The sequence below is a fragment of the Emydura macquarii genome, unplaced genomic scaffold (assembly GCF_026122565.2).
Source record: "Emydura macquarii macquarii isolate MOO-44397 ecotype Brisbane River unplaced genomic scaffold, CSIRO-AGI_Emac_v2 contig_1253, whole genome shotgun sequence".
NCBI classification, from domain to species: Eukaryota; Metazoa; Chordata; order Testudines; family Chelidae; genus Emydura; species Emydura macquarii.
The window spans coordinates 85,962,953-85,987,218 of record NW_027131390.1 but is presented as its reverse complement, the minus strand read 5'-3'; the positions used below and the strand labels follow the sequence as shown (position 1 = coordinate 85,987,218).

The 24,266-nt window shown below is 39.1% G+C and overlaps 1 protein-coding gene and 1 long non-coding RNA gene across 4 annotated transcripts in view; one reads left to right on the top strand and one right to left on the bottom strand.

The window, feature by feature from the left end:
* STAM2 (signal transducing adaptor molecule 2) overlaps positions 1 to 14,526 on the bottom strand; it is a 31,053-nt gene extending 16,527 nt beyond the window's left edge. For 2 of the 3 annotated variants that reach the window (XM_067549436.1, XM_067549437.1), the window contains exons 1-5: positions 14,234 to 14,526; positions 7,714 to 7,798; positions 5,123 to 5,198; positions 4,742 to 4,837; positions 60 to 206 (exon numbers count right to left, since the gene is read on the bottom strand). In XM_067549436.1, the coding sequence (XP_067405537.1) occupies positions 60 to 206; positions 4,742 to 4,837; positions 5,123 to 5,198; positions 7,714 to 7,798; positions 14,234 to 14,273 (444 nt within the window). In that variant the 5' untranslated portion in view covers positions 14,274 to 14,526. Of the gene's footprint in view, positions 1 to 59; positions 207 to 4,741; positions 4,838 to 5,122; positions 5,199 to 7,713; positions 7,799 to 13,813; positions 13,887 to 14,233 lie in introns of those variants that run through there. The other variant, XM_067549438.1, reaches the window with a different exon arrangement.
* Positions 14,527 to 14,576: 50 nt separating this feature from the next.
* On the top strand, positions 14,577 to 21,986 carry LOC137153737 (uncharacterized). The gene is made up of 2 exons (XR_010919888.1): positions 14,577 to 14,665; positions 21,162 to 21,986. It is a non-coding gene; the product is annotated as an uncharacterized lncRNA (long non-coding RNA).
* The last annotated feature ends 2,280 nt before the right edge of the window (positions 21,987 to 24,266 follow it).

Here is a 24,266-nt window from a genome sequence, read left to right as displayed (position 1 = left end):
TAATATGAAATAAAAGTATTTTGGCATGTGTCAGATCAGAATTATATCTGTGTCATTACCTGAGATCCAGCTGCAGGAAAAGTTATTCCTTCTTCTTTAAGAGATTTAATAGTTGCAGATATTAAGCTAAATTGAGGGTCCTTCTGAAATTCTTCTGACCACTCCATCATTAAAGCTTTTAGCTTTTCACATACTTTAGGATGAGCCTATAAAACAAAGTTAAAAAGTAACTGCGTAGAGAGGGATGTTTATACTATAAAAAAGGCAGAAATCATTGTATTCCAATCATTCAAAATCAGATAACGTAAAAGGAAATTCAACAATAAACACTCACATAAGGTTATGATTTTACATGATGTCACTATGTCTTAAATAGTGCATTATATTTTACACATGACTATTATACATATAGGTCTAAAGCCTGGAAGTGCAGCATAGCCCGTTTGTACCACCAATGGATTCTGGCATCACAGCCATCGTATCTAGCTCCAAGAGGATCAATATAAAATAATTCCTCCATTAGCACAGAGCAAGCACAGCAGCTCCTACACATGTTCCCTCTACTGCAAGGTAGGAGGCATGGCATGTTCCCCAACAGTCTACTGAAATGTGGCTATTGTCTTTGTCGCATGTTTGTTCTGCATCAAACCAAGAACAAGTCTCAAAAGCTCTAAATTTTTCACAAAACAAGTTGTTCTCTGGTCAACCCAACTCACTATACAGGGTGTTATAGGCCTGGGATCTTTTATACAAACATTAAATACACACCAAAAATAAGAACTTAGGTAAAAGAACCCACCGAAAACCCTAACTAAATTCCTATACAAAACCTGAGGAAAACATAAGGAGGTGAGATCTTTAGAATAAGTGTCATTCTGATACAAATGCAAAATTTAAGGTGGTAAAAATTCACCTTTGCACTTTTAGAACTACTAATATAGAACAGATACAATCTGGATAGTAATCCTCAGGAGAAGGAAGAAATAGATCAAGGCAAATCGCAACCCCAAAAAACAGCATTTACAAAAGTAAGTCTACAATATATAGCCCGTAATACCTATAGAAAGAGCACAGCAACTTTCTAAATCATTGCATGTCTCAGGGTACGTCTACACAGCAATTAAAAACAGCCAGCTGGCCAATGCCAGCTGGATCAGGACCATGGGGCTCAGGCTAAGGATATGTCTACACAGCAATGTAAGCCCCAGCTTGAGCCTGGGCTCAACCCTAACCCCCTTGCATCCACACACCAATTATGTTAACCTAGGCCTTAAACCTAGGGTCCAAGCACTAATGCTTTCCAGTGTGCACGTGGCCTCAGCTTGATTTGGGTCCTGGAAGTCCTCTGGATGAGGCAACTTCCTTAGTGTCTGTTCTATGCCAACAGTCTCTGGTGCAGTCTATTACACTCTATTGCAAACAGTAGCCACACCTCCCTTTCCAAACAGCAGCAGCTCACTCAGCATTAACTCATGGCCTGCTAGCACGCTATCAGACAGTCTACAGGGTTTTCAATGGAGACTGATCAGAAGAAGCTTTTTGCAAAGAAACTGCTTCTTGGTCACAAGAGCACAGTGAGATTTTGGTGCACGCTTCCTGAGCACTCCAGCACATGCAGCCCCACGGAAGGCAGGAGGCAAGGTCCAGCGAGAGGAGCAGAGACCAAGCAGCTGCCCTGCAGGTAGGGGTAGTGGCAGAGCTCCCGGCTCAGCACGCCAAGGGAGGGAATATCCCCAACATCCCAGCGGCTCTCCCTCCCTGCAGGGCAGCCGCTAGTCCCGTTCTGCTCTCTGTCCCTTGCTCTGGGCCCCCTGTCCTCCCTGGGGTTGTTTGTGCAGAGGCAACCTGGCAGCATGCACTGTGAGGGCAGTGAGTGGGAGCCAGCCCCAAAACTTCCCTGCAATCTCCTGTGAATCCCTTATCCCTGTCTCCCAGGGTGCAGTGGGGTCAGGGATAAGGGATCCCCAGGGGCGGTACTGTAGCACACTACACCCCAAGCCCTGGGGATGCACTTCAACACTCCCAGCCAGGCTGGAGTGTGTGTGTTTTTCCTTAAAAACCTACATTTTATGTCAAACTTCAAAACAAACAGACAAAAATAAACAAAACAAAAACATCTTTGTCGAACATCCCATTTTAAAAAGAACTGTAAAGTTTCATTTTAAGTTTGACAGCCTGGAGACTGATGTCCTAATTCTCATCAGAACAAGTGCACATGGGCATTTTCCTGCCAGTGTGACTCAGCTTAAGAGGTAGAGAGCCCAGTTCTCAGATTAGATCTTTTTAGCATATGCACAACGTTCTGCAGGTGGCATGTGACCAGGATTCATCACCCAATTTGGTCCACTGGTTGGATCATTAGCTTCCCCGGCCCGGGCGCTGACGGGGAGCATAACATGAACACTGATCCATACTCCCGCCCCCCACCCCAATTAGATGATCATTCAGTATAAAGTCCTCTCAAACTGCAGTGATTTTACTGAGACAGCCACCAAAGGAGCTAATTATCCAGTTTATGTACTCATGTGCTCCTTATGGGCACCTGAGTCCTATCAATAGCAATTACAGTTAGGAAAAAGGGTGGGCAGTAGAGTTTTCCCACAGTGCAACACATTCGTAGGGCTAGAGTGTTGGCACTGGGGGAGAGGGAGAGGCACTAGACACTCTGGGATAGGGTTACTTGACTCAGGTCTGTGTACTACAATGTGGACGCCAGAACCCTAGGTTCAAGCACAGGTCAGAAAATCCTTAACCTAGGGTTAAAATGCAGTGTAGGTGCTCAAGCCCAGGGTTCCCTGACACAAGTCGGCTGATTCGAGTCCCACTAACCCTAGGCTTACATTGCTATGTAGACATAGCCTAAGGGGATGTTTAGGCTCTAGGACCTTGTGAGACTGGAGGGTCCCAAATCTCCGGCAGCCTGAATGTCTACACCAAACAAACAAACAAACAGCCCCTTATCCCAAGTCAGCTGGATTGGACCAGCCACAGGTGTCTAACTGCAGTGCTGACATACCCTCAAAGACCTCAGATTAGTTAGTGGAATTTGCTTTAACCTTCACAAAATTATTCACTTTCCCTAACAATGCTCCAATGGTTCTAATCTAAAAGGATCTTCATAATGAGTGCTTGACTCAGTAAGGGGACCAGTTCTAAAGCCCTTCCGCCTCTCTCACAAAAAATAGCCAGCTCCTTAGCTGCTGTAAGTCACTAACCTTAATGGAACTATGCCAATTTACACCAGCCACGGATCTGGGCCTGAGTTTATAAGGAGCCTGCAAAAGCAGCAGGACCACATGCAAAAGCAAGCAAGCCATTTTCATACATAGTATTCCTTAACACTCTATACTGCTACTAAAGATAACATTCCAGAATACACTATAATATACCTTAATAACGTTTGTTGATCTTATAGTAACTCAACCTTAATCCTCAGATATTTATCTGCTGTAATGAAGTCACTTGTAACTCCAGAGAAACCCCTTTAAGATGTGCAGTAATCAGCACAAGGATATTTTCAGTGAAAAGCAACACTGATATAGTTTTCATAAGGAGAAAAGGAAAAGACTACTATTTGCCAGGATACGGTGTAAGTCTTCTGATACTCTTTTTCATTCTTATGACTTTTTCTTACAAATGAAAGGGAAGAGGCGGGGGGACTTTCCCAATGCACATGGTAAACAACATTTCCAGGTAGACCCAATTCTTCAACAGGATTAGAGGGATCATTTCTCAAACTACAAGTGATGTTTTAACAGGACTATGAAGGACAAATTATCTCTTCAACAAGAGGATATGATGGGGAAGAGGACAATGAGGACTTTGATACTTATTCCTCCTTTTGTTCCTTCCTAAAGAGTAAATCATAGAAAATTTTGTCAGAAGGAACTAACAGCAGAAGTCATTCTAATATAATATGGAAGACTAGTTTGCTCTAAACATCCAGATGATGGATGTTGATGGAATTTGATTCTTCAAACCACCGTCTCTCTAATGTCCTGGGGAGCAGGAAATGAAAATGAAATAGAAAAATAACTAAAAAGGGTCAAAGAATTGGTGGCTATGGTCTGGAGATCTCCCATTGCATAATTCACCTTAAATCTTTTCTCTTTTATGCCTCAGAACATGTACCTGCTCCTGAATGAGCACAGCAAACATAGGCATTGCCAAACTCAAACAGACTGAAGTCCATCTAATCCAGTATTCTGTCTCTAGCAGTTGCCAGTACTACATGTGTCAGATTAAGGTGGTGGGGGGAGTGGGTGTGAACAGATGTGCGATAATCCGCCCTCCTTCTCCCCTAATCCCCAACTGAGATTGGTTTAAGCATAAGGTTTAACATCTCTTTCAACAAATTGTTAACACTAAAAACTCTGAAAATGTGTGTGTGTGTAACAAGAACATCCAACATTACCAAGTGAATCAAGTTTAGCAAGATTCCATACATTTTTGTTAAGATTCCCATGGGTAACTAGCTGCAAATTATTTAAATCACAATCTTTTATATTTGCAAGAGTCACTCCCTTAGCATTTTTCCCAACAAATGAAAGCATTCACAGATTTCAGTGACAAGCAAGATGTCAGTCAGCTGTATTTGCAAATGCATCAGAATTGGAAAATGTTATCTATAGCATAAAAACTAAGCTGTCACAAATATGCTGACAGCACAACGGAAAACCATATCAAGAATTTCACTCATTCTTGCTATATTAAGTATATTTAGGAAGTCATAACACATTACCTTATTTATTATACCACGAACTTCACTTGCAAAATCACGGGAACATATTTCTAAGTGAAAAATCTTTCCACAGTTTGACACACAGGCTCCTAGCAGCTGACAATAGAAATAAAATTGTAAAAAAAATATTGAAGACAGCAACGGAAGTTATTTGTCCAAAACACGTGTGTTTTTTGTTTGGTTGGTTTTTTGATGTTTTTTTTTTTTTAAACAACAGAGTAATAAGGGCTAAATTCCACCTTTAGATAAACAAGATATCTCCCACCAACTTCAGCTGGAGTTATATATGTATATTCATAGACAAAATTTGGCCATAATGGTTGCTTGAGTACATAAAGATACACATGTAAAGTTCTACAAAATAATGTATAGTCTACTTACCGTTAGTGCTTGTAAAGCAACATGTGGGACCCTATGATTTACTCTTTTCATTACGGCTTTGAGACAATCTTTTGCTCTAAAAGAGAATTAAGAAAATAATAGTGTTAGTATGGTATACTTCAGCACTGTAAACTGCAAATTAAAATGTCAACATGTAGCCAACATCCAGTGAAGTCAAATCAGCAAATGAAAAATAGGATACAAGTTTTAAAAGCTAGCATTTTAGCCAACCGAAAACCCAAGTTTTCCATAATAGTGCAAGTTTGGGAATTTAAAAAAATTGTACTTAATTTGTTCTGTGAATGTATTGGACAAAATAGAAGACACTTATTCCATTCCATCCTTGTGCAAAAGTTAACAGCACTTTACATTATTCACTACCAACTCTCAAAAGTATTAGCAGGCCCTCTTGGGAGCAAAAGCCAACCAACCATGGAAACCACATGAAGGAGATGGACCTGAAGTAGAGAACAAGGAAGAAGACGACCCTTTACACTAAGAAGCAATTGCCATGTTTTAAAAAGTCTATTTTGTATAGATATTGGGGAAAATAATCACACCTAAAAGGTGGACAAAAACAATGATTTTTTTAAATTTAAATCTAATTTACATGTTACTAGCTCTTTATACCTATTTTAGAGTCAACTTGCTGAAGCGGATGTTTTGTATTTTTTCCTTTAATTTCCTAAATGTTGGTAAGATTTCAGGTTTTATAGATATCTTTTTCAACTAAGAAGTTTCACAGTTAGAATGCCCATCAATGCTGAAACAATTAAGTCCACAGTGAAAACACCACAAATGCAAAATTAATAAACAAGTAGTCCATGTTACATTTGCAAACGAACACCACCTATGATATATTGAACTTCCACAGAAACATTTCAACTTTCTGAACCTATTAGACTATATTCCTCAATCAGGTTCAAAGTTTGAAATCAGTGAGGTAAGAAGCCTAATTTTCTCTTTTTTAAAAACCAGGTCTGTGGTAGATAGAGACCATAATAACTTTCTTAATATACCGAAAGTCTAAACAACTTTTCATTGTCAACACTGAAGCAGTTTTGTTTAAAATGACTATGATTTTATACCACAGAGTAAGAGGAGTTAAAAATACAATTTTAGTCCCAATGTTGCATGCACTTAGGCACATGCTTGACTTTAAGCATATGTAATCCACTGAAGTTACTTAAGAGTAATGCAATAAGTTACATACCTGTTTAAGTGTTTCCAGTATCAGGGCCTTAATTTTCAATATTTTGTTTTTTGCCTATAGCAGTTTTGTAAACTTGAAGTAGGATAGGTTATCAGTAGGGGCATTTAAAAACCCACAGGATATATACCTTATCTTGTTATAGATTTTAATCTACAGTTACAATAGCACAAATTCTAAAGTTAGTTTTTAAACAGCTTCAACCTGATTTAACAGTGTCTTTTTTACAAAAAGAATGTAAATCCATATACTCCAACACCTGTACAAAAATAATTTGGAATGTACAAGAAAAGACATTGAAAGTGTTAAGCAAAAAGTTTAGACTTGTTTTTCTCAAAGGCTAAGGAGCCCAAGACATTTGTCTAGCTGTGGGAGACCATTAACAAAGAAGAGCTTTCTCAGGCTAGAGGTTGCAACCACCATCAAATCACCTCTGTACCTTTGAGGAGGTAATAGCAAATCCCTCCTCCCTTCCCCCTTCAAAAAAGAAGCACTTTCAGTAGTTACATATAGTCCACCCCTCCCAATTTTTGTTTATAACTAAAATTTCATTATTTTTAACAGCCCACACAAATGGGAGACTCTGACTAGGAAGCATGTGACTATGCAGTGTGTGGTGTCACATGTTCAGAGAAAAATAAATAATCTTTTTTTCTGATCTTTTTAGGTTAGTAATCTTAAAATTAAGCATTATTTGTAAAAAAACAGATTTCAGACAGCAATGCAATTTTTATGTTGAGTGTCTCTTTAGACAAAAGCAAAGATACCTAGATTAGAAAATGAGTTATCTTTGATTAATAAAAGCCAGCCAATCTAGAGGCAAAGATCAGCAGTTACATTCAACTATTTCAGGATAGTTGTATTACTACTTGTGTTTAAATGTATTAAACTTCATTCTGGTCTTAACCACACTATTTTCCATGTTGTTCTCCATCTTACACACTAATTTCATCATAGTTAACTTTCCTACTTAGACAAGTTTCTGCAATGAATCTAGTTGTAATTTCTCCTCCTGGCCTGGATAATTCAGGAATTTCATGCTACATCATTTAACATGAATAACTCAATTTACTGTGCAATACTGCATAAAAATTGGAATGAGTCCAGTGTACACCAATTACTCTCCTGAAAATCCTGTTGAAAGAAAACCTCAATCAGATTCAAAACTTCTTCTGATGGCACTTTAAACCTAACTGTGGACATTGTTACTACTATTTATGAACGTGTTAATTGATCATATTACTTTCTGCATAGCTGACTCAGATACGTATTTTAGGAAGCTCCACTCTGCTAACAGTGGTTCACATTGTTTTGGGGTGGTTTTTTTTAAGTGAATGTAGAGTAAAACAAAATGTAGAGTAAAAGCTGAGACATGACTTACCCATTAGGAGTACTTCCAACTTTGTCACATATATCCATAATGAGTCCCCAGTCCTCACTGGTATTATATTCATTTGTGGCCTTTTCTACAAAGAAAAATAAGACAGACTTTAGGTTTGTCATTTCAGAGTTTAGCGAATAAGCACTTTGCAGAATGTAACAGAAGCACCATTTTATATGTAAATAATTAAAAGAGCAATGTCTTTTCTAAACCAATGCTAACATTTACTAATTTCTAAAACATTTTTAAATCCCTGTTTGCAATTACAGGTAGTATTTATGATACACACAAGACACTTTATAGTATGGAGCAAGACTAATAAGCATGATTAGCATTCATTAGAATCAAAAGGTGAAAGGTGATAACACTTCAAACTTTGATGCTGTAAATTATTAACTATATACTGTGCTGCATAATTTGTTTAGTTATTGCATGTTGAAGTCATAGTCCTTCATATTTAGCTTTTTCCCCAAGGTTGTTAAGTTTGTACATGGTTACACACTTAATAAATGTAGTTAAGAACCACCTTTTCATTATGTTGCTTTTTTTACACTGTTTTCATAAACTAGCCTCTTCTTATTCAAATGTCTTCTTAAAACACATTCTTCCATGAGACTTTCAGTAATAATCCACCAATGTCAGGAATTGATAAGAGGAAAAGACATAGCGATAAACAGAACACACAAATTGCATTTCGTACAAAACCTATGCTCCACCAAACGTGTTTCTGCCCATCTACCTTTTATTGTGTTTCACCCTCTTCACCTCCCTCTGTGGCTTACTGTCATTTAGTTATATATCCACAAGTTGAACGGTAAGATCTCGCAGTGGGACAGGTCATTTTAATCACACAAACAATATATTCAGCAATGACATAAATAATTCTCAAGTGACTAGTTAAAAAGTGTGTATGTTATCAAGATTTATTTTTACACTGTTACAATTTAAAGCAAACATCTAACTCCATTCAGTATGGAAAAGCTAAAGCAATTAGATTTATGCTTCGGGTCCCATCAAATATGCTTCACAAGGAGGCCTGGCGGTATCAAACTCTGCACGACCTGGCTGCAATAAGAGAAATCACCAAATCCCTCTCAGAGAGACTTTAAAAAAAATAATTTAGCAGAAGAGAACAGAACAACATGATGGCTTACTGAGTCTTTAATACTGTGCTGGTGTTCTGTAATGACAGCTATTTTGAAACTGCATGGTTTGCTGACTGCAATACCATTACAGCCTACAACTTATTTCATGCCTGCACTTATGTTATTTCTCTGATAGCAAGCTTCACTCCTCAATAATCTGAGACACAGTCACAGCCACTTTCTCAGTTAGATTGATTAGAAAACAGAGTGGATTCCTGAAAGCAGCCATAGCATAAGCAGCCACCAACACTGACCCTGGAAATCTTCTTGAACCTAGCTAGGAGGAGGCATATGAATCTAGGTGTTCACCACAATTCACTTCCACTACAATCTGCTATTCTGGGGAAGCAGGCCTGGAGTCTAAGAAATATTCCAACTCCTAAGACCCCTTTTTTTAAAAAAAAGAGCATCTTGCATTAGCACAAAACTGAAAACTGCAATTGCTTAAATTCTGAAGGAAGTAAATGAACATTCAAAACATTTATATAATTGAGCATATGAATTTTTACACTCCTTGGCTATTTTGGGCAATATGATTTGAGAGCACTGAATACTCATGAAAGTAAACAACTAAAAAACATTCATGTAGAGCTAAATTTAATGCAATGAGGATGTGCAATAACTGCCTATGGTACTGGACAGAATCTCATTTCAGACATTTGTTATTCCAGTCCTGGCTTCCCTTAAACTGAGACTGTCAGTCATGACAAATTATGTGGTGGTTTTGTAATGCAGATTAGAGCCTAACACCAACAAATTCATCTTCACTTGTGATCCAACGGTTATATTATAGGTCTCTAGAGATTAAACACTTGTGCATTTATCTAGTACATAACACTAGGCACAGTTTTTGTATACAATGAGAAAATGTTTGTACAAGACAGTGAATGTCAGAAAGCAAATTTGCTTCCCAACAATGAAATTTCAAATGATAGCATTTTTTGTATTCTTTCCATATATCTAAATAAGTGAAAGATTTCAAACTGTTTTATTTTAAAGTTAGGACTAATAAAACAGTCTATATTCAGACTGGTGCCTGCCTCTTTTTGATCATGAACACTAAGGAAGAGTAACTAGAAGTATATATATCCTACAACTATTTTGTTTACTTGAAATTAGTGCAGTACTGATATAGGGAAGAGCCTCCTCTTTCAGCAGGTAAGCCAAAGCTAATAACATTTTGTCTTTTCACAAATCATAAATAAATATTACTTCTATACAATTAATATATTTTCAGTAAGAACAATCAGGAAATTTAAAGTTTTGCTAACAGCTAATTTTACAACTTTATTTTGCTGCTATTTCTCAAAAGAGATTGAAATACAACTGGAGGAGAAAAAGTCTTCTACATATCACACTGCATTTTTTAATTATTATTAAAAATTTGAAGTACAGCTGAGTGCCAACAAGAAGAGTTTTGTTATATCAAATCTGAATTCTTTAAGAAAAACAATTCCTAAGATCTTCCTGCTTTATAAGATGTAATTTTATTGATATACATTAGAGAAAAAGCTCTCAAGCACATTTTATCAGGTCAATTCTCTGTTTTTTTAGCACTCATTAGCAATCTACTTGTCAGATTTAATTAATTAGGGTTAGTTGTATTTTTTCAAGAAAATGAATGACTATTAGACTTTTTTCAATGTTAAAGTGGGGTTTAGTAATCATTGTTACAGTATGTTATACACACACCACTCCAGCTGAATAGTTAATCATGGATTTAAAAACCCATTTAATCAAAACAGAACTTCCTTCTACCACGCTAGCTATTTCATCAGCTAATGTCTCCAAAGCTTTGACTATTTTATTCTTAAAGAGCAATTGACACTTCATATAGTAGATTTAAGAACAATTCTTCAAACTGCATTTATTTTACTTTCAACATATACATGAAAACAGGATCTTTAAAAATGTACATGTTCCTGAAGCTTGTTATTCATCACCTTAATTCTCTGAGATCAATCATTTCCACAGCAATTCTGATGTTAAATTATTTAAGACTTCCATAAATAACAAAACAACAGGAGTTTATCTAATCCTAAGAAAGAGATTCTGTTTTCACCCAAACATATCAAGTATTAAGAACTAAGGAAAAAAAAATAAAATACCCATGGCAAAGCAAAACTTTGTTTAAGTATGTTTTTCAAAAGCATTCCAAGAAATAGCAAAAAAACCCAAATTTCACAAGTGTAAAAGACACCCAGAAAAAACATATAAAAAGTAAATAAATCATAGATAGATACAGGTTACAATCATAAAAATCATACAAAACCAGCAATGTGCAATTGTAAAATATACATGCAGGTATTTTTGACATCCTAACCTATGATTAAAAAGGGTGTATCTCCTGAAGGGCCAAATCTTTATTCTGGCAAGATTCACACATGAAAAGGAATTGCAAGATTCAGCCCTATTATTTGTAAGCCACCATTTTCTTGTGCTGCTTTAACTACATAACCGTACAAAATATGTACGTGTTAGCTGAACTGTGTTTAAATAATAGCACACTTAAATATTTGGCAATTCCAAGCTCTTATCTCTTCCCAAGTACTCTGGATACAAGATGAAGTTCCCAGTCCTGCAAACCTTGACTCATGGAAAACCACCATGGAGAACCACTGAAGAGGTCTCTATTAGCACAGGCAAATAAACTTCATGAGGCCTTTCAAATAGAATTAACTGAATTCATACATAGCTCGTTTGGCAAATTTCTACCTTCACCTCAATCATATGTCAACATCAACAACTCATGATAGGTTTCATTTTGGATGAAAGAAGAATGAAGGAAATGCTTTTAGTATGCACACTTCAAAGATACATTAAGGAAATAAAATCAGACTTTAAAATTGGTTATAATTTCTTTCACTCTACTAGCTTAAATAGTAGAATAAGAGCAGAAGCGGTTTTCATTAAAATATCATATAGTGTAGAATATTCCAAAACTGACCAAAATCAGAATGTTGAACTCTATTTTAAATGTGAACAAACAAATTTTAATTTTAATGAATTTTATATTGAATTGGTAACATTTTTATTGTATTTTTTCTATTACATAAACTGCTGATTACTTTACAGTAAAAGTTTAATGCTCAGTAAAATGAGGGACGGATCACACTGGGTAGAGTCGAACAGTAGACAGGCCCTGAATCAGCATCCTCATCCTCTCAGGATACATCTGCACAGCTATAAAAGCCCTGGGGTCTGGCTGCAGTTTTAAAAAAACTGCTCTGTAGACATTCGGGCTCAAGCCCTGGGATTTTCCCACCCTTGCAGGGTCCCAGAACACAGGCTCCAGCCCAAGCCCAAACATCTATCCACCCAGCAATTTTTCAGCTCTGAAACATGAGCTCCGCAGGCCCAAGTCAGCTGACCCAAACCAGCTATGGGCTTTTTTATCCCTGTACAGACATACCCTCAATGGCACCCTCTAAACAGGATTGAATGATGGTTTTGTAACACAGATGTCAACTAAGGTTTAATTTGATGCCACCAAATTAATCTCCACCTTACATTTTCCTGGCAGATATTGAAACCAGGGTGAAAAATCTGGCCCAATATACATTCAATAGAGACAAGATTTCATCCCAGATCTCTGGAGATGGAAATACCAAACAAATGCACCACTTGACTCCATTCAAACTTGCGTAAGTAGCAGCTTCTGTGGCTTTCATATCAGATTGCTAGTGTCACAGTTTCAGAGTTAACTGCACCTTTGAGCCCCCTCCTCATTTTCCTCAAGGGCTTTCACTTAAGGTTTCAGGCTCCCAGCCATAACTGGTGGAGCGTTTCTCTCCCTCCAGACTAGGGGTTTAGGCTTGTAGACCCTCTGCACGTCACTGGGATTTCTCCAGTAAGTCTGATCTAGGTCCAGCACCTGTGATTAACTTTTCTCCAGGGGCTAAAATAGTCCATACCAATTACCGAACAGCCTTCACAACGTCAAATACATTTATTCTTAGGGAAAGCACTACAGGAAAAACAATAAGCATTCATATATGCATGCTAAAACATTGCATGCAGTTGCCGTATCTGTCATAGTCTGTACATTTTATTTGTAGACATCTGCAATGGCATTAAGTTTTATGAAGAAATAGTGTCCCAATTACACTTTATCCATGGAACCTTTTCCTAAACTGCTGGCTATATATTAGACATTTTCCTGCAGCTTGGATATGTATATCAGATGCACACGAACATAACATACCATTTTTAGTCTTGTTGTCCAAAAGAAGGAAGCATATTAGCTAAGAATTTTTAAGCATTGATTATCCCAAGCTTTATATAGGCTAACACACACACTCCAGTTGTTCACTGATCTCAGTCAGAAAAATACATATTATTTTTCTGAAATTCTGCAGGTTGATTTAAATATGTTAAACTTCTAAGAGCCAATAACTCTGGACCCATACAGACTTGGTGGAAGTGTAGAATACCACTGAACTCCCAACTTTCCAAGCGCTGACAGCATTCATATCATCCCTTACAGTTTCCAAATGATTACACTTCAAAAATTGTCACTGTACAGGCGTGACTCTCTGACTTTAAATGATGTCAATGCAGGTCTTTACTCATTAGGAAGGAAGAAATAAGCCAATTAGTACCTTACACTGCAATCTTTTGGGACAGGGACCCTGCTATTTGCCAGCATTTACCTCCTGCACGACTGTGTAGTGTACATTAAAGTTATGTTGTAAAAATATGTAATAAAGTGGTTTTGTTAAAAGAACTTGTAGACTTGCAAAAACTGCTAGCGAGACTGGAATTACAGAAACAAAATTTCATTTACAGGCGACAAGATCGGAGATATAAAACAGACACAGGTATGCCTGGGAGCTCTACCCATTCACAAGAGGAGTTCACACCGAAGAGAGCCTCCTGAGGCAGACAGACAGACCCAGGTAGATTGGTGCGGGTAACGACTGAGGCAACACATGGTCTGCGCTCGCCTCTGCTACCTATACAGGGTGGTGGCGGTGCCCAGTCTCAGCGCCCTTCTTGCTGACGTCTCGCAGGCTCTGCTGTATCAACACCGCCGGCCTCTCCATCCCACTACGCCACAGGGCTCAGCTCTTGGGCTGTGCAGCGCCCGGGATCAGCCACCCGCGGACACACCCCATTCCCAGGGCCCAACAAGAACATGGCCCGGTCGGCCCAGCCTCCCCTCCTTACCCCAGCCTAGCCCAGCCCGTTGAGGCAGCGTCTCTCCAGACCGAGACCGCCCCCCGGACCGGGCCGCCTGACAGAGCAGAGCCGAGCCGAGCCGAGCCCAGCCCAGCCCAGCCCAGCCCGCGGCTGAGGGGCAGAACTCCCCTCCCCCCACCAGGCCTGCTCCCCCCGGTCCCGGGACACTCGGACTGTCCCGCCCGCTCACTCACCCACATCCTGCTCGAAGGGGTTGGGGGCGAACAGCGGCATCTCAGCGGCGAGCCAGGCCCAGCTCCCGTCTCAGGTGAGTCGCAGCAGCTCCCAGACGTGCCCCCCTCCCCGACTCCTCCCGCGGCCACCGCTTCCTGCTCCGCCCCAGCCCGCCGCCACGCAGGCCCCGCCGCTCGCCCTCACCGCGCCTGAACCAGACCAGCGAGATACGGAGGCGGACAAAAGCCTCGGCCGCAAAGAGCCCTCAGCGCCTCCGCGGAGCTGCTTCTGCCCGTGCCAGGGGCCGTTAGGAATGGGACAGCGGCGTCAGGCACTGAGGTAGGCACCTCAAGATCAGACTGGCGGGGGCCTCACAGCGAGAGGAGCCTGCGAAGGGCGGTGCGGAGGAAGAAGAGCCGCCCCCTGGAGCCGGGGGGAGGGGCGCGAGCCAGGTAGAGACAAGAAAGAGGAGAGTGGGCGCAGGGGCCAGGCGGCACGAAGGGGCGGGGCGCGGGGCGGGGCGATGGTCTCCAGGGAGGGGCGCGGGTCAGGCCTGAGGGGGCGGAGCGAGGGGGCGCGGGTCTGGCTAATTAGGAGGCGGGGCACAGAGCTAGGCTGGAGTCTACGAGATCACGCCGGGGGGGAGGGGGGATGAAGGGCAAAAGGGGAAGCGCTAGATGTGGGGGGCCTCGGGCCCCTGAGAGCGCAGACCAGGGGAATACAGGATGGAGGTGCCAGCTGGGGGACCCAAGGGTGAGGGCAGAGACTGTTGATGGGCCTGCCAGCAGGTGGCATAGGGAGGCTGAAGAGCTCTGGGGCAGAAAGACCTCAGTGCCCGTGCAGGGTGAGGAAGGCAGGGAGGACCCCTGTCAGGCCGTCCCAGCCAGCGTTTCTGGTGTCCAAGGGCCACAGTGAAACCAAGGCCTAGCGTAAAATGCACTTTTCAAGTGGCCTAAAAAAACACAACCAGCTCTGCCCGTCACCCTCCACCGAGACCACTTTGTCACCACCTTTCTGTCTCAGGTCACTGCACTGCTTACCTGTAACATTTGAGCTAATGAGCTGAGAGAACTTACAGTGCAGCATTTTCTGCTTGTTTACTGGTGCATTTGCAAGCACTTTGTTATAATCATTTGACTGTTTTCTTTGCATAATAAGTTAGAACCTGATTGTGTAGTTAGCTCCGCATGTTTGTTTAGGGCACGTGGTATGAAGGGTACATTTATAAATAGTTAATGAAGGGTTAGTAAATGATTATCAGTTGTTAGTCAGATGAGCAGTATGTGTTAGATGGGTGTAAGCAAGGTTATTGGACTCAAGCAATCTATATCCAATGATTCAGCATGCATTAAAAGTCCTATTCCTCATTTAATCTTTTATAAATTATTTATATCTCTACACTTAATATAAAGTTTGACCCTATATTGTTAAAAAGTGGTTCTGCTTGGAAAGATGAATTGTAAAAATGGTTTTGTATTATGTCCCACTGACTTCCCAATCAAATTTATTCAATTTACAAGAAAAAAAAACTTTGACTGCCAGATTGCCAAACTCAGTGTGTTATTTGGAGTCATTCAGTGTTACTTTTTCCATATGTATCACCAACAAAAAATGGTATTTAGTTAGCAAGTCTGTTGCTGCTAGAGCCTGTTTTAATACCTAGCTCATTCTATTATAACTCTGTTAGTTCTGCAGTGGTAAGGTAACACTACAAAATAGCCAGAACTAATCACTAAAATCAGTAGATATGACTGAATATACACAGACAGCAGATCCATTAAGTAGGTAGGTTCAGTTTTTACAGTCACATTTCAGAGAAGTAGGCTGGAATGTTACCATATTTTGACTTTCCCTCATTAATAAACGCACATTCCGCTCATAGAAGGCAAAAGTAAGATGAGACAATAGTGTGATTTTTAGGGTAGCAATATTCATATAACCAGAGCTAGAAATACTTTGAATATTTTTAGAGCAAGATTCTTAAAAACATTTTCAGAATGACTGAATTTTAATGTTTCCTCAAAAGAGAAAGAAGTGAATATATATTAGAATATTTTGTATGTCAGTAAACATCAATTTGAAGGTTTTATAATGATATGGCATGTATCAAAGTATACAGAATATACATAGTTATTGATTATAAAGCTTCATTTTCATTTTAGGTAAAAAGAGAACAGAGTAACTTGTAGCCATCCAACTTCAGTAGTTATACTTTATTCAGTAAGTTATGAAAGTACTTGTTTAAAATGTTTTAATAGCTAGAGGTGGCCTGCAGATGGCAATATTGCCTTATTATCAGGATTTTAGGAGTATTCTGTTGACTTCTGGAAATGTAATTCAAGTAGATTAACTTTTAAGGCAAAATGGAGCTCCTTTCTCTTAGCCTGGAATTTATTAAGGAGGTTGAAAATATATCACTATCATAATGAATGAGGTTGAATAAAAATGGCACTAATGGGCTTCCTTGTTTTAAGGATAAACATTATGAGAAACTCATGTCACTTTTTCTTTTGCATTGCTTCAGGTTAGTGATTAGGTAGATTAAATAAAAAATGTCATTTAATGACCTGAGCTACACACTGTATACTGAAGTCAATGAGTTTTCCCTCTATTATTTGCCTCAGTCCCACCACCCCAATATTACTTCTTGTGCATTAAATTACAGCAGTTGCACATGCCAATATATAGTTTGTTGTCTAGCTCTTAGAGTTCTATAACGTGTCTTGTGGCCACCCTCCTCTTTAATAAGATGTCATGCATCCATCACAGATCCTAATGTACGATGCTCCAGTTTGATCTGATCAAGCTGAGGCAGTACATTTGAGATTTGTCATAACTATTGAATATGCTTCATTAAAGATGAGGGTGGCTGTAATCTGCTCAATTTTGTGCAAAATAAATTGTTCTTGGATTTCTGGTCTGTTGCAACTTTTAGTTGGGAAGAATCTGGGTACCCCAGTTACAGCTAAATGCTGTTTAGTGGAAGGAGAGGTTTCAAGTCTAACTTCTATCATAATGTTAACTGCTGTTTTAGGTATTTATGTCCCTCCCTCCCCATTACTTTACCAACTCATAATATAATTTATTTATCGTCTCAATACCCCTATGAAGAGTATGGTTATCCTCATTTTACAGGAGGGGAACTGAGCCCAGATCCTCAAAAGGTGTTTAGGCAGCTCGCTCCCATGGAAAATCAATTGAGTTAGATACCTAAATACTATTGAAGATCTGGGCCAGAGAGACTAGGGACAGATTTTTAAAGATGTTTAGACCTCTAAAGATACAGAGAGGTGCCTAATGGGATTGCCAAAGTGCCTAGGCACCTAATTCCCAATGGGAGTTAAAAATCTGGTCCTAAGTGACTTGTCCAAAGTCACAGGATGTCTGTGGTAGAGCAGGAAATTGAGACTTGGGTTTCCTGTGGTCTAATTTAGCATCTTAACTACTTGAACCATCCTTCCTCTCCATTATCTTTGCAGCAGTTTATATTGTCATAATATTTATGTCATAATGTTTAGGTCTTCCTCTAACAAACATTGTGAGGGACAATTGATTTTCAAGTATGTTTATTTTTACACCAATTTAGTAACTGTTCTAAGGAGTTTGCATAATACCCTAAAGGGACACTAGCAACTTGAAATTGACTGGATTTCAGGTACAACTGTACTGTCCTTCCATTTCTTTGCCTTTTTGTTGGTGTACAGTCATGTTTTTTCTGTTTGTTTTTTCTCCACTGTTGTGTAAGATGCACAGAAACAGGGAAACTAATTAACCAGGAGAAACAGTGAAAATTATTCCACACAAAGTGCTTTGAAATGTACAAAGTAAACAAACAGTTTTCTCTAATCTGTTTTAGTACTGCTTCATTTGTAACAATACTAGAAAAAATTCTTACCTATGTGATATTTAAGATCTCAAACGCTTTTAATGTATTCTGATGAACATTTTAACAAACCTGTAGCAATGGTTCATGCTGTTGCATGAAGAAAGCCATCAGCAAGTAGATAAGTTAGACTATTTTGTAGTCTTAATATATTGTGTTTTAATCTGTAGTATAACATTGATTTAAAGAAGGTGTACCAAGAAGTTTTTACAAAACTTGGTATTACTATTACATTTTCATTGGCTTATGTTCTTCAGTTAAAACACTCATGAAACTGCCCCATAAAAGCATCTTTGACACTTTTGCATGTATAGCTGTTGTAATTTACTCGGAAAGCTTCAGTGTTGAATGAGATGTAGATCTATTTATCCAGCTATGGATTTTTATTGTGCCTACCATTGTAGTATCTAGTGAATTCCCTATAAAAGATTAATCGAAACCATATTGTGGACTAGTTAGGTCAATTTTCTCTGCATCTTTCTAGAGCTTTTTGAAGGATCATTTTGGATGATTATTACGAAGGGGTTGATATTTGGCCAGTTAGCAACCCTCTTTGTTGAGAAAAGACCTGTCGGGTACTGGAGAATGACAAAGCACACACGTGTACATCTTTAACAGACTAGAAGGTATCAGAAAGTGATAGAAATCAATGCAGCAATCTAACCATTTAAGGAGCCAGTTGTGTTTGGGTATTTTTGGGGAGGAGGGGATGTTTTGCCTCTCCGCAGACGAAATATAAGTGCAATCTATAACAATGCTTATAACTGTATGAACACTTTTTCTATTCCCAAGCTCTTCCATCAAACAGTAATACAGTATCTCTCACAGAGAACAGTTTAGCTCATGTGCATCATTAATGTTTGTAATGCTTTGAGATCCTTAGGCAGAAGGCACGGTAGATTAGTAGTATCTAGTAAGATAATTAACCCTTTAGTTACTGGATTAACTATGTAAAGCACATAATACCATATATAAATTTATCCCTTCCCCTCTTCACAATAGGTTATTTCTTTTTTAAAGATCTAAGAAACAATAGTTTTCTTTAGTTCCTTGTTCGTTACTTATAGAAATCCTAATCAACAACATTTATATTTTATATACATCTTAGAATCAAATAAAAGCATATCAAAATGATTTGTTTAAGGTTGATGGATACAGATACAATATATCTTTTCTCTGCACCATCAATTTCCCAAACAAATATCCTTTACAAGCTTTTATTCAATTCTAAGATGTATATAAAATATTAAATATTCTTTTGTGAAAATATAACCAGGCTTTCTGTGGTCTAAAGGGAGAGTGTTTGGTACTCCTAATGTAATCCAAATTTTATGCAAAACTGCTTGCCTTGACCCTTCTGTGATCATTATGTTAATAAGGAAAATATGTCTAATTAACTTTTTGAATCAAGTGTTTCATAAAACATTTAAGTTTTAAGAATTCTGGCAAAATAAAATGTTCATGTATATTTTGTATGATCTAAAAATGTAACTCTTCCCATGAGTGTCAAATGGCAGATGTAAGTATTATAGCAGAAGGGGTAGTTTCTCAGTTTCAGTGCAGACATTGTCTCTCTCTGGATAATTGCATGCAGAACAGATTTGTGATGGTTGCCCATCCCATATGCCTTGAGGTGTCTGGAAAAGAAAAAAAAAAGTGTTTTAACTACAAGGACATTACTGCCTCAACACATGCCTTTTCCAGATGCTCCTGTTCAAACAAAGCTGAAATGCAGGCATTTCATTATGAGGCATGTATGGGGCACCTAGGCCACTGAATTGAACACAACATAGACATATGTGGATGTCCTCACCAAACCTGGTTGACATCACATTCTATTTGAAGAGGTTAGGATCTGTCATGGAGGTCACTGATTTTGTAATTTTTCATGACCTCTGTGACTTCAGGGCTTTGGCCGTCAGCCCTGGCGATGGGGCTCAGGCTGTCAGCCCTCCCCCGGGTGGCAGAATGAGCCCTGGGGTGGCTGGGCTTGGGCTGTCAGCCTCCCACGCTGTGGGGCTCCAGCTGTCAGCCTCTCCCTCCCCCCCAGGTGGCCACTGGTGCTTGAGCTGTCAGCCCCTGGTGGCAGGGATCGGGCTGCAGCTTTCTGTGAATTCTTGTTTATTGCCTGCGACCTGTCCGTGACTTTTACTAAAAATAATCGGGACAAAATCTTAATCATGAGTGCTGAATTTGGTCTGTAGAATCTGAATTATTGGTAGAGATGTACAAAAAATAAGAACCCAACTTGACTTGCAGTACCTGGGTTGAATTTGTAGGGCTAGGACTTCGAAACATTAGGCCAGATTCTTTCTTGAGTACCCTTTGTATTGTTCTAGCAGTGTACAGGGGACTTAAAACTTTTGTAATAAGGGAGCTGAGGATTCCCCTAATGTAGGGGAGTCTTTGAATGACAACGTTGCACTATGTTTCCTTTGTCCCCCCACCATATCCCTTCCTAAGGAGTATTCTGGCGAAGGGGTTGGATTGGAGCTTGATGCCCTCTAGTAATCCTGGGCTGATGGAACACTCCCTATAGGACTATCCAGCTGGAAAAAGTTAAAGCAGCTATGTGACTGCTTTTTACTTTGGGGCCTTGGCCTCATTTGACCCTCAGCTGCCCCCAAGATCATTGGTGGAATAAAGATGGCTTAGATCAATCTTTGCCTTCCCTCCTCCTTGTCCACTTACCTACTTCAAGCATGAGGTTGCATGGCTAAGGAATTAGCTCAATCATTTTTTCTCTTGTACACTGAGTAATTTTGGTCTGAGCGACATTAAACATGGACTCCAACGATGCCATTTTTATAATCACTTTTCTGGAGTAGAACTGTAGAAGGGAACATAGAAGTCAATCAGTGGGGAAGATGATACAGGGGAAACAAAATGTAAAGAAGAAGGGTAAGGACAATGGCATAAAATTCAGGGATAGGCAAAATATATGTTATTCAATGACTCTTAATCTAACTCTGAAATAAATATAATGAATTCCATATTTTGAAGTTTTCTCTTAGTAAATTTACTGATGAATTTGTCTCCTTTCATTAACCCTCTCCTTCCCATAGGTTGCTTGAACCCCATTTATCTCAGTAAAGGCATCCAGAGAGAAAGAGTCCCTCAAAACTGGATTCTTCCACTTTGCTGCTAGGAGCGAGGAAAAAGTACAACCTCTGATATCTTTAGGATGCCCACAGCAGGAGTTGCCCTTGTGCAATTGAACTAGAGCTGAGCCAAGAAGAGACTGAAAACTGATCGAGAATATTTCCTGGCTACATACATTTCTGTGCTGCTAGCACCAACAATTAAGTCTTCTGTACATGGACTGTGCATTCCCACCTCCTTCTGCGAAAATAAGCATGATGCTTCAAAGACTAGATTCCAGAAGAACAATAGGTTTAAAGGCATTGCTGGCCATTGCTTTGTCCAGTTTCCTGTTAATTATGTTTATTTAGATGGGGGGAGGATGTGTCTAGGGTTGATCATTGAGGCTAGATGAAGAAGAGGATAGCTTTGTGATTAAGCCACAGGACTCGGAGTCAGGAGTTCTGTATTCTAGTTATGGCTCTGCCAAATGCTTCCAGGATGACTTCAACCAAGTCACTTAGATCCAGATTTTCAAAAGTGACCTCTAATTTTGTGTGTCCAACTTGAGACATCTGTAAGCACCACAAATTAGGTCACTTTTGAAAAATTGAGTGTTAACCTTCCCCCCCCCCTCCATCTGTAAAATGGGTATATTAGTATTTACAGGTATATTGTGAGGCTCAATTTATTAGTATCTGTAAAGCACTTTTGAGATCCTCAGAAGGTGCTATAGAAATATGATGTATTATTGCTTTATCAAATATATTAATGACATCTTTTATGCTATTAAATAGCAGTTTATTATGTTATGATTGTTTCAATGGTAGTATAAGTTAAATGGTATTCTTTTGTATATACATCAGTTTAGAAAAGGGTGCTACAGAAGTGGTCCTCCATCAATTTCAGGAGTAAGTACACAAAGTGAATGTCCCTCACCAACTGCCCTCCCCTGTATGTTCTGTATCTTCATGCGAGATCTATTTTACTGATTATTTATACTAAACTAATAACTACTGGCCCTGAACAGATCAAGGCCCCATTATGCTAAGCACTGTACAAACATAGAGGAGATAGTCTGTGCCCTAATGGGTTTCCAGTTAATCAAAGGCCAGACACAAGGGGATGTAACAAACATGGGGCAGGATAACAAGCAATAAATAGACATTATTGTGTTTAGTCTTATAGCATGCTTGTCACCATAATAAGGGTGCAAATCTACTTGCCATGTTGTATGCTCTCTTTTTCAAATTAAAACACTTCATCTCTGCAAATTACTCATTTCTCCACGGTCCAAAAGAGTGAGAATCTTGAGCATTTGCAGAGACCTATATCCTCCCAGCTACTTTCCTACAGTCTTAGGGAATATGTGACTAGAGAAGAATTTAGAGTTGTGATGCATTTCCAGTTGTTTCATACTTACGTGCAAGCCAGATTTCAGAACAGACACTTTGTCCTATCGGTTCGGAAATATGTCTTATCACTAAGCATTTTATACCATTAATGAGGAGTGCCCTTGTGTCCCTTGGGTTTCATGTTACCCAATAATAGCATGTTTTTAGACTACTCTTAAGCTAGTCTCTCTACAGGAGCATAGGCCAAATTCAGGTGTGATGTAAGTAGATGAATCTCCACTAAACTTGATGGAGGTGCACTTGTTTACATCAACACTAATTTAGCTCTTATACCTAGAAATGGTTTAAAAATAGCCAATATATGACTAATCAATTCCTTTTCCCAAGATAATCTGAAAATGGCATATGCTTTTCAGAATTGTAACCCCCACAACTGCCAGAGATCAATGCCATTTTACTTGACTGTACATTACTTTGTGATAATCATTCTGTCATGAACCTGAGTATATAGAAAACAGGACAGCACAAAACATGCAGGTGTAAAGTTCCCTCTTACCTCCAAACAGTTAAAACAACACGTATTGTGGCACGAGAGATGCATACTCAAGTAGTAAGAAAATTGAACAAGACAAATGCACGCTAAGGCAGAAAAACAGTCAATGTGACCGAAAAACAGCCAGGAATGTGTGTAGAGATACACAAAACCACAACTGATTTGGAATTGCACGATAAACATTGTTTATGTCTCTTGTTCTAAACAAGTGTGCAAAAGTATGTGTGCATGGAAGTTAATGAGTATGACAAAGTAGCCAGGCTTCCAACATTGGGCTCAACACACATTAATCACCACTGAACAAACACATTTTTCAAGCAAATGAGAAATGGCTCAACTGACAGTTTTTTTGGGTTTTTTTTTAAACATTTGGTGAGTGGATGCAAGGAGGGACTCCATCGGAGAGGAAGACAAAAAATTAAGATGCTTCCTTCAGATACTAGGTCCCCCAATATTAATCCATGGAGGTCAATGGCAAAACTCCAACTGATTACAGCGGAAGCAGGAGGATTATTTCCACTACCTAGACATCATTGAATCTGCAAATAATCTGCTGTAATATAATCCTATGGTCTTTCACCTCTCTTATGGTGAAACTATACTATTCTGATGTTTCATTGTGACCATCTGTTCTTTTATTAATTATTCTTGAACTAATAAGAACGATCCACAAAACTAGGCTTCAAACATTGGGCCTGATAAACAGGGTCATCATCAGCCATGACTTGTGGCAAATATAAAATTAGCATTAGGAACAGAATTGTTCTTTCCTTTTGGAAAATGTCTTGTATTCAACGTGACATAACGTCACTGGCACTGTTACAGTTTTACATGTGATTTTTCTTCATATAGTGGTTGGATTTTTTTTCCTCTTTGTGCCAATATTTCAAGGTAATGTCCTGCTAACTATTCTGTTGTGAGTCACACCAAAAGTCAGTACTTCCTTGTGACAGGATGATTAGAGTAGTGGAAGTTCAAATAAAAGACTCTTCACTCCTTTGTTCAGTTCAAGCAAAAAAGTAAGAGACTTGACTTAATTCAAATCCAAAGTGACAAAAAGCAAAATACTCCACTCCCTTTTCCTCTAGCTGATAGCCCTCTCTCTCCCACAATTCTGTATATGCAAATGTGCGTGTCACTATTCATGGCAGTAGTCATCTGTTTCCAATGAGGCTTATCAG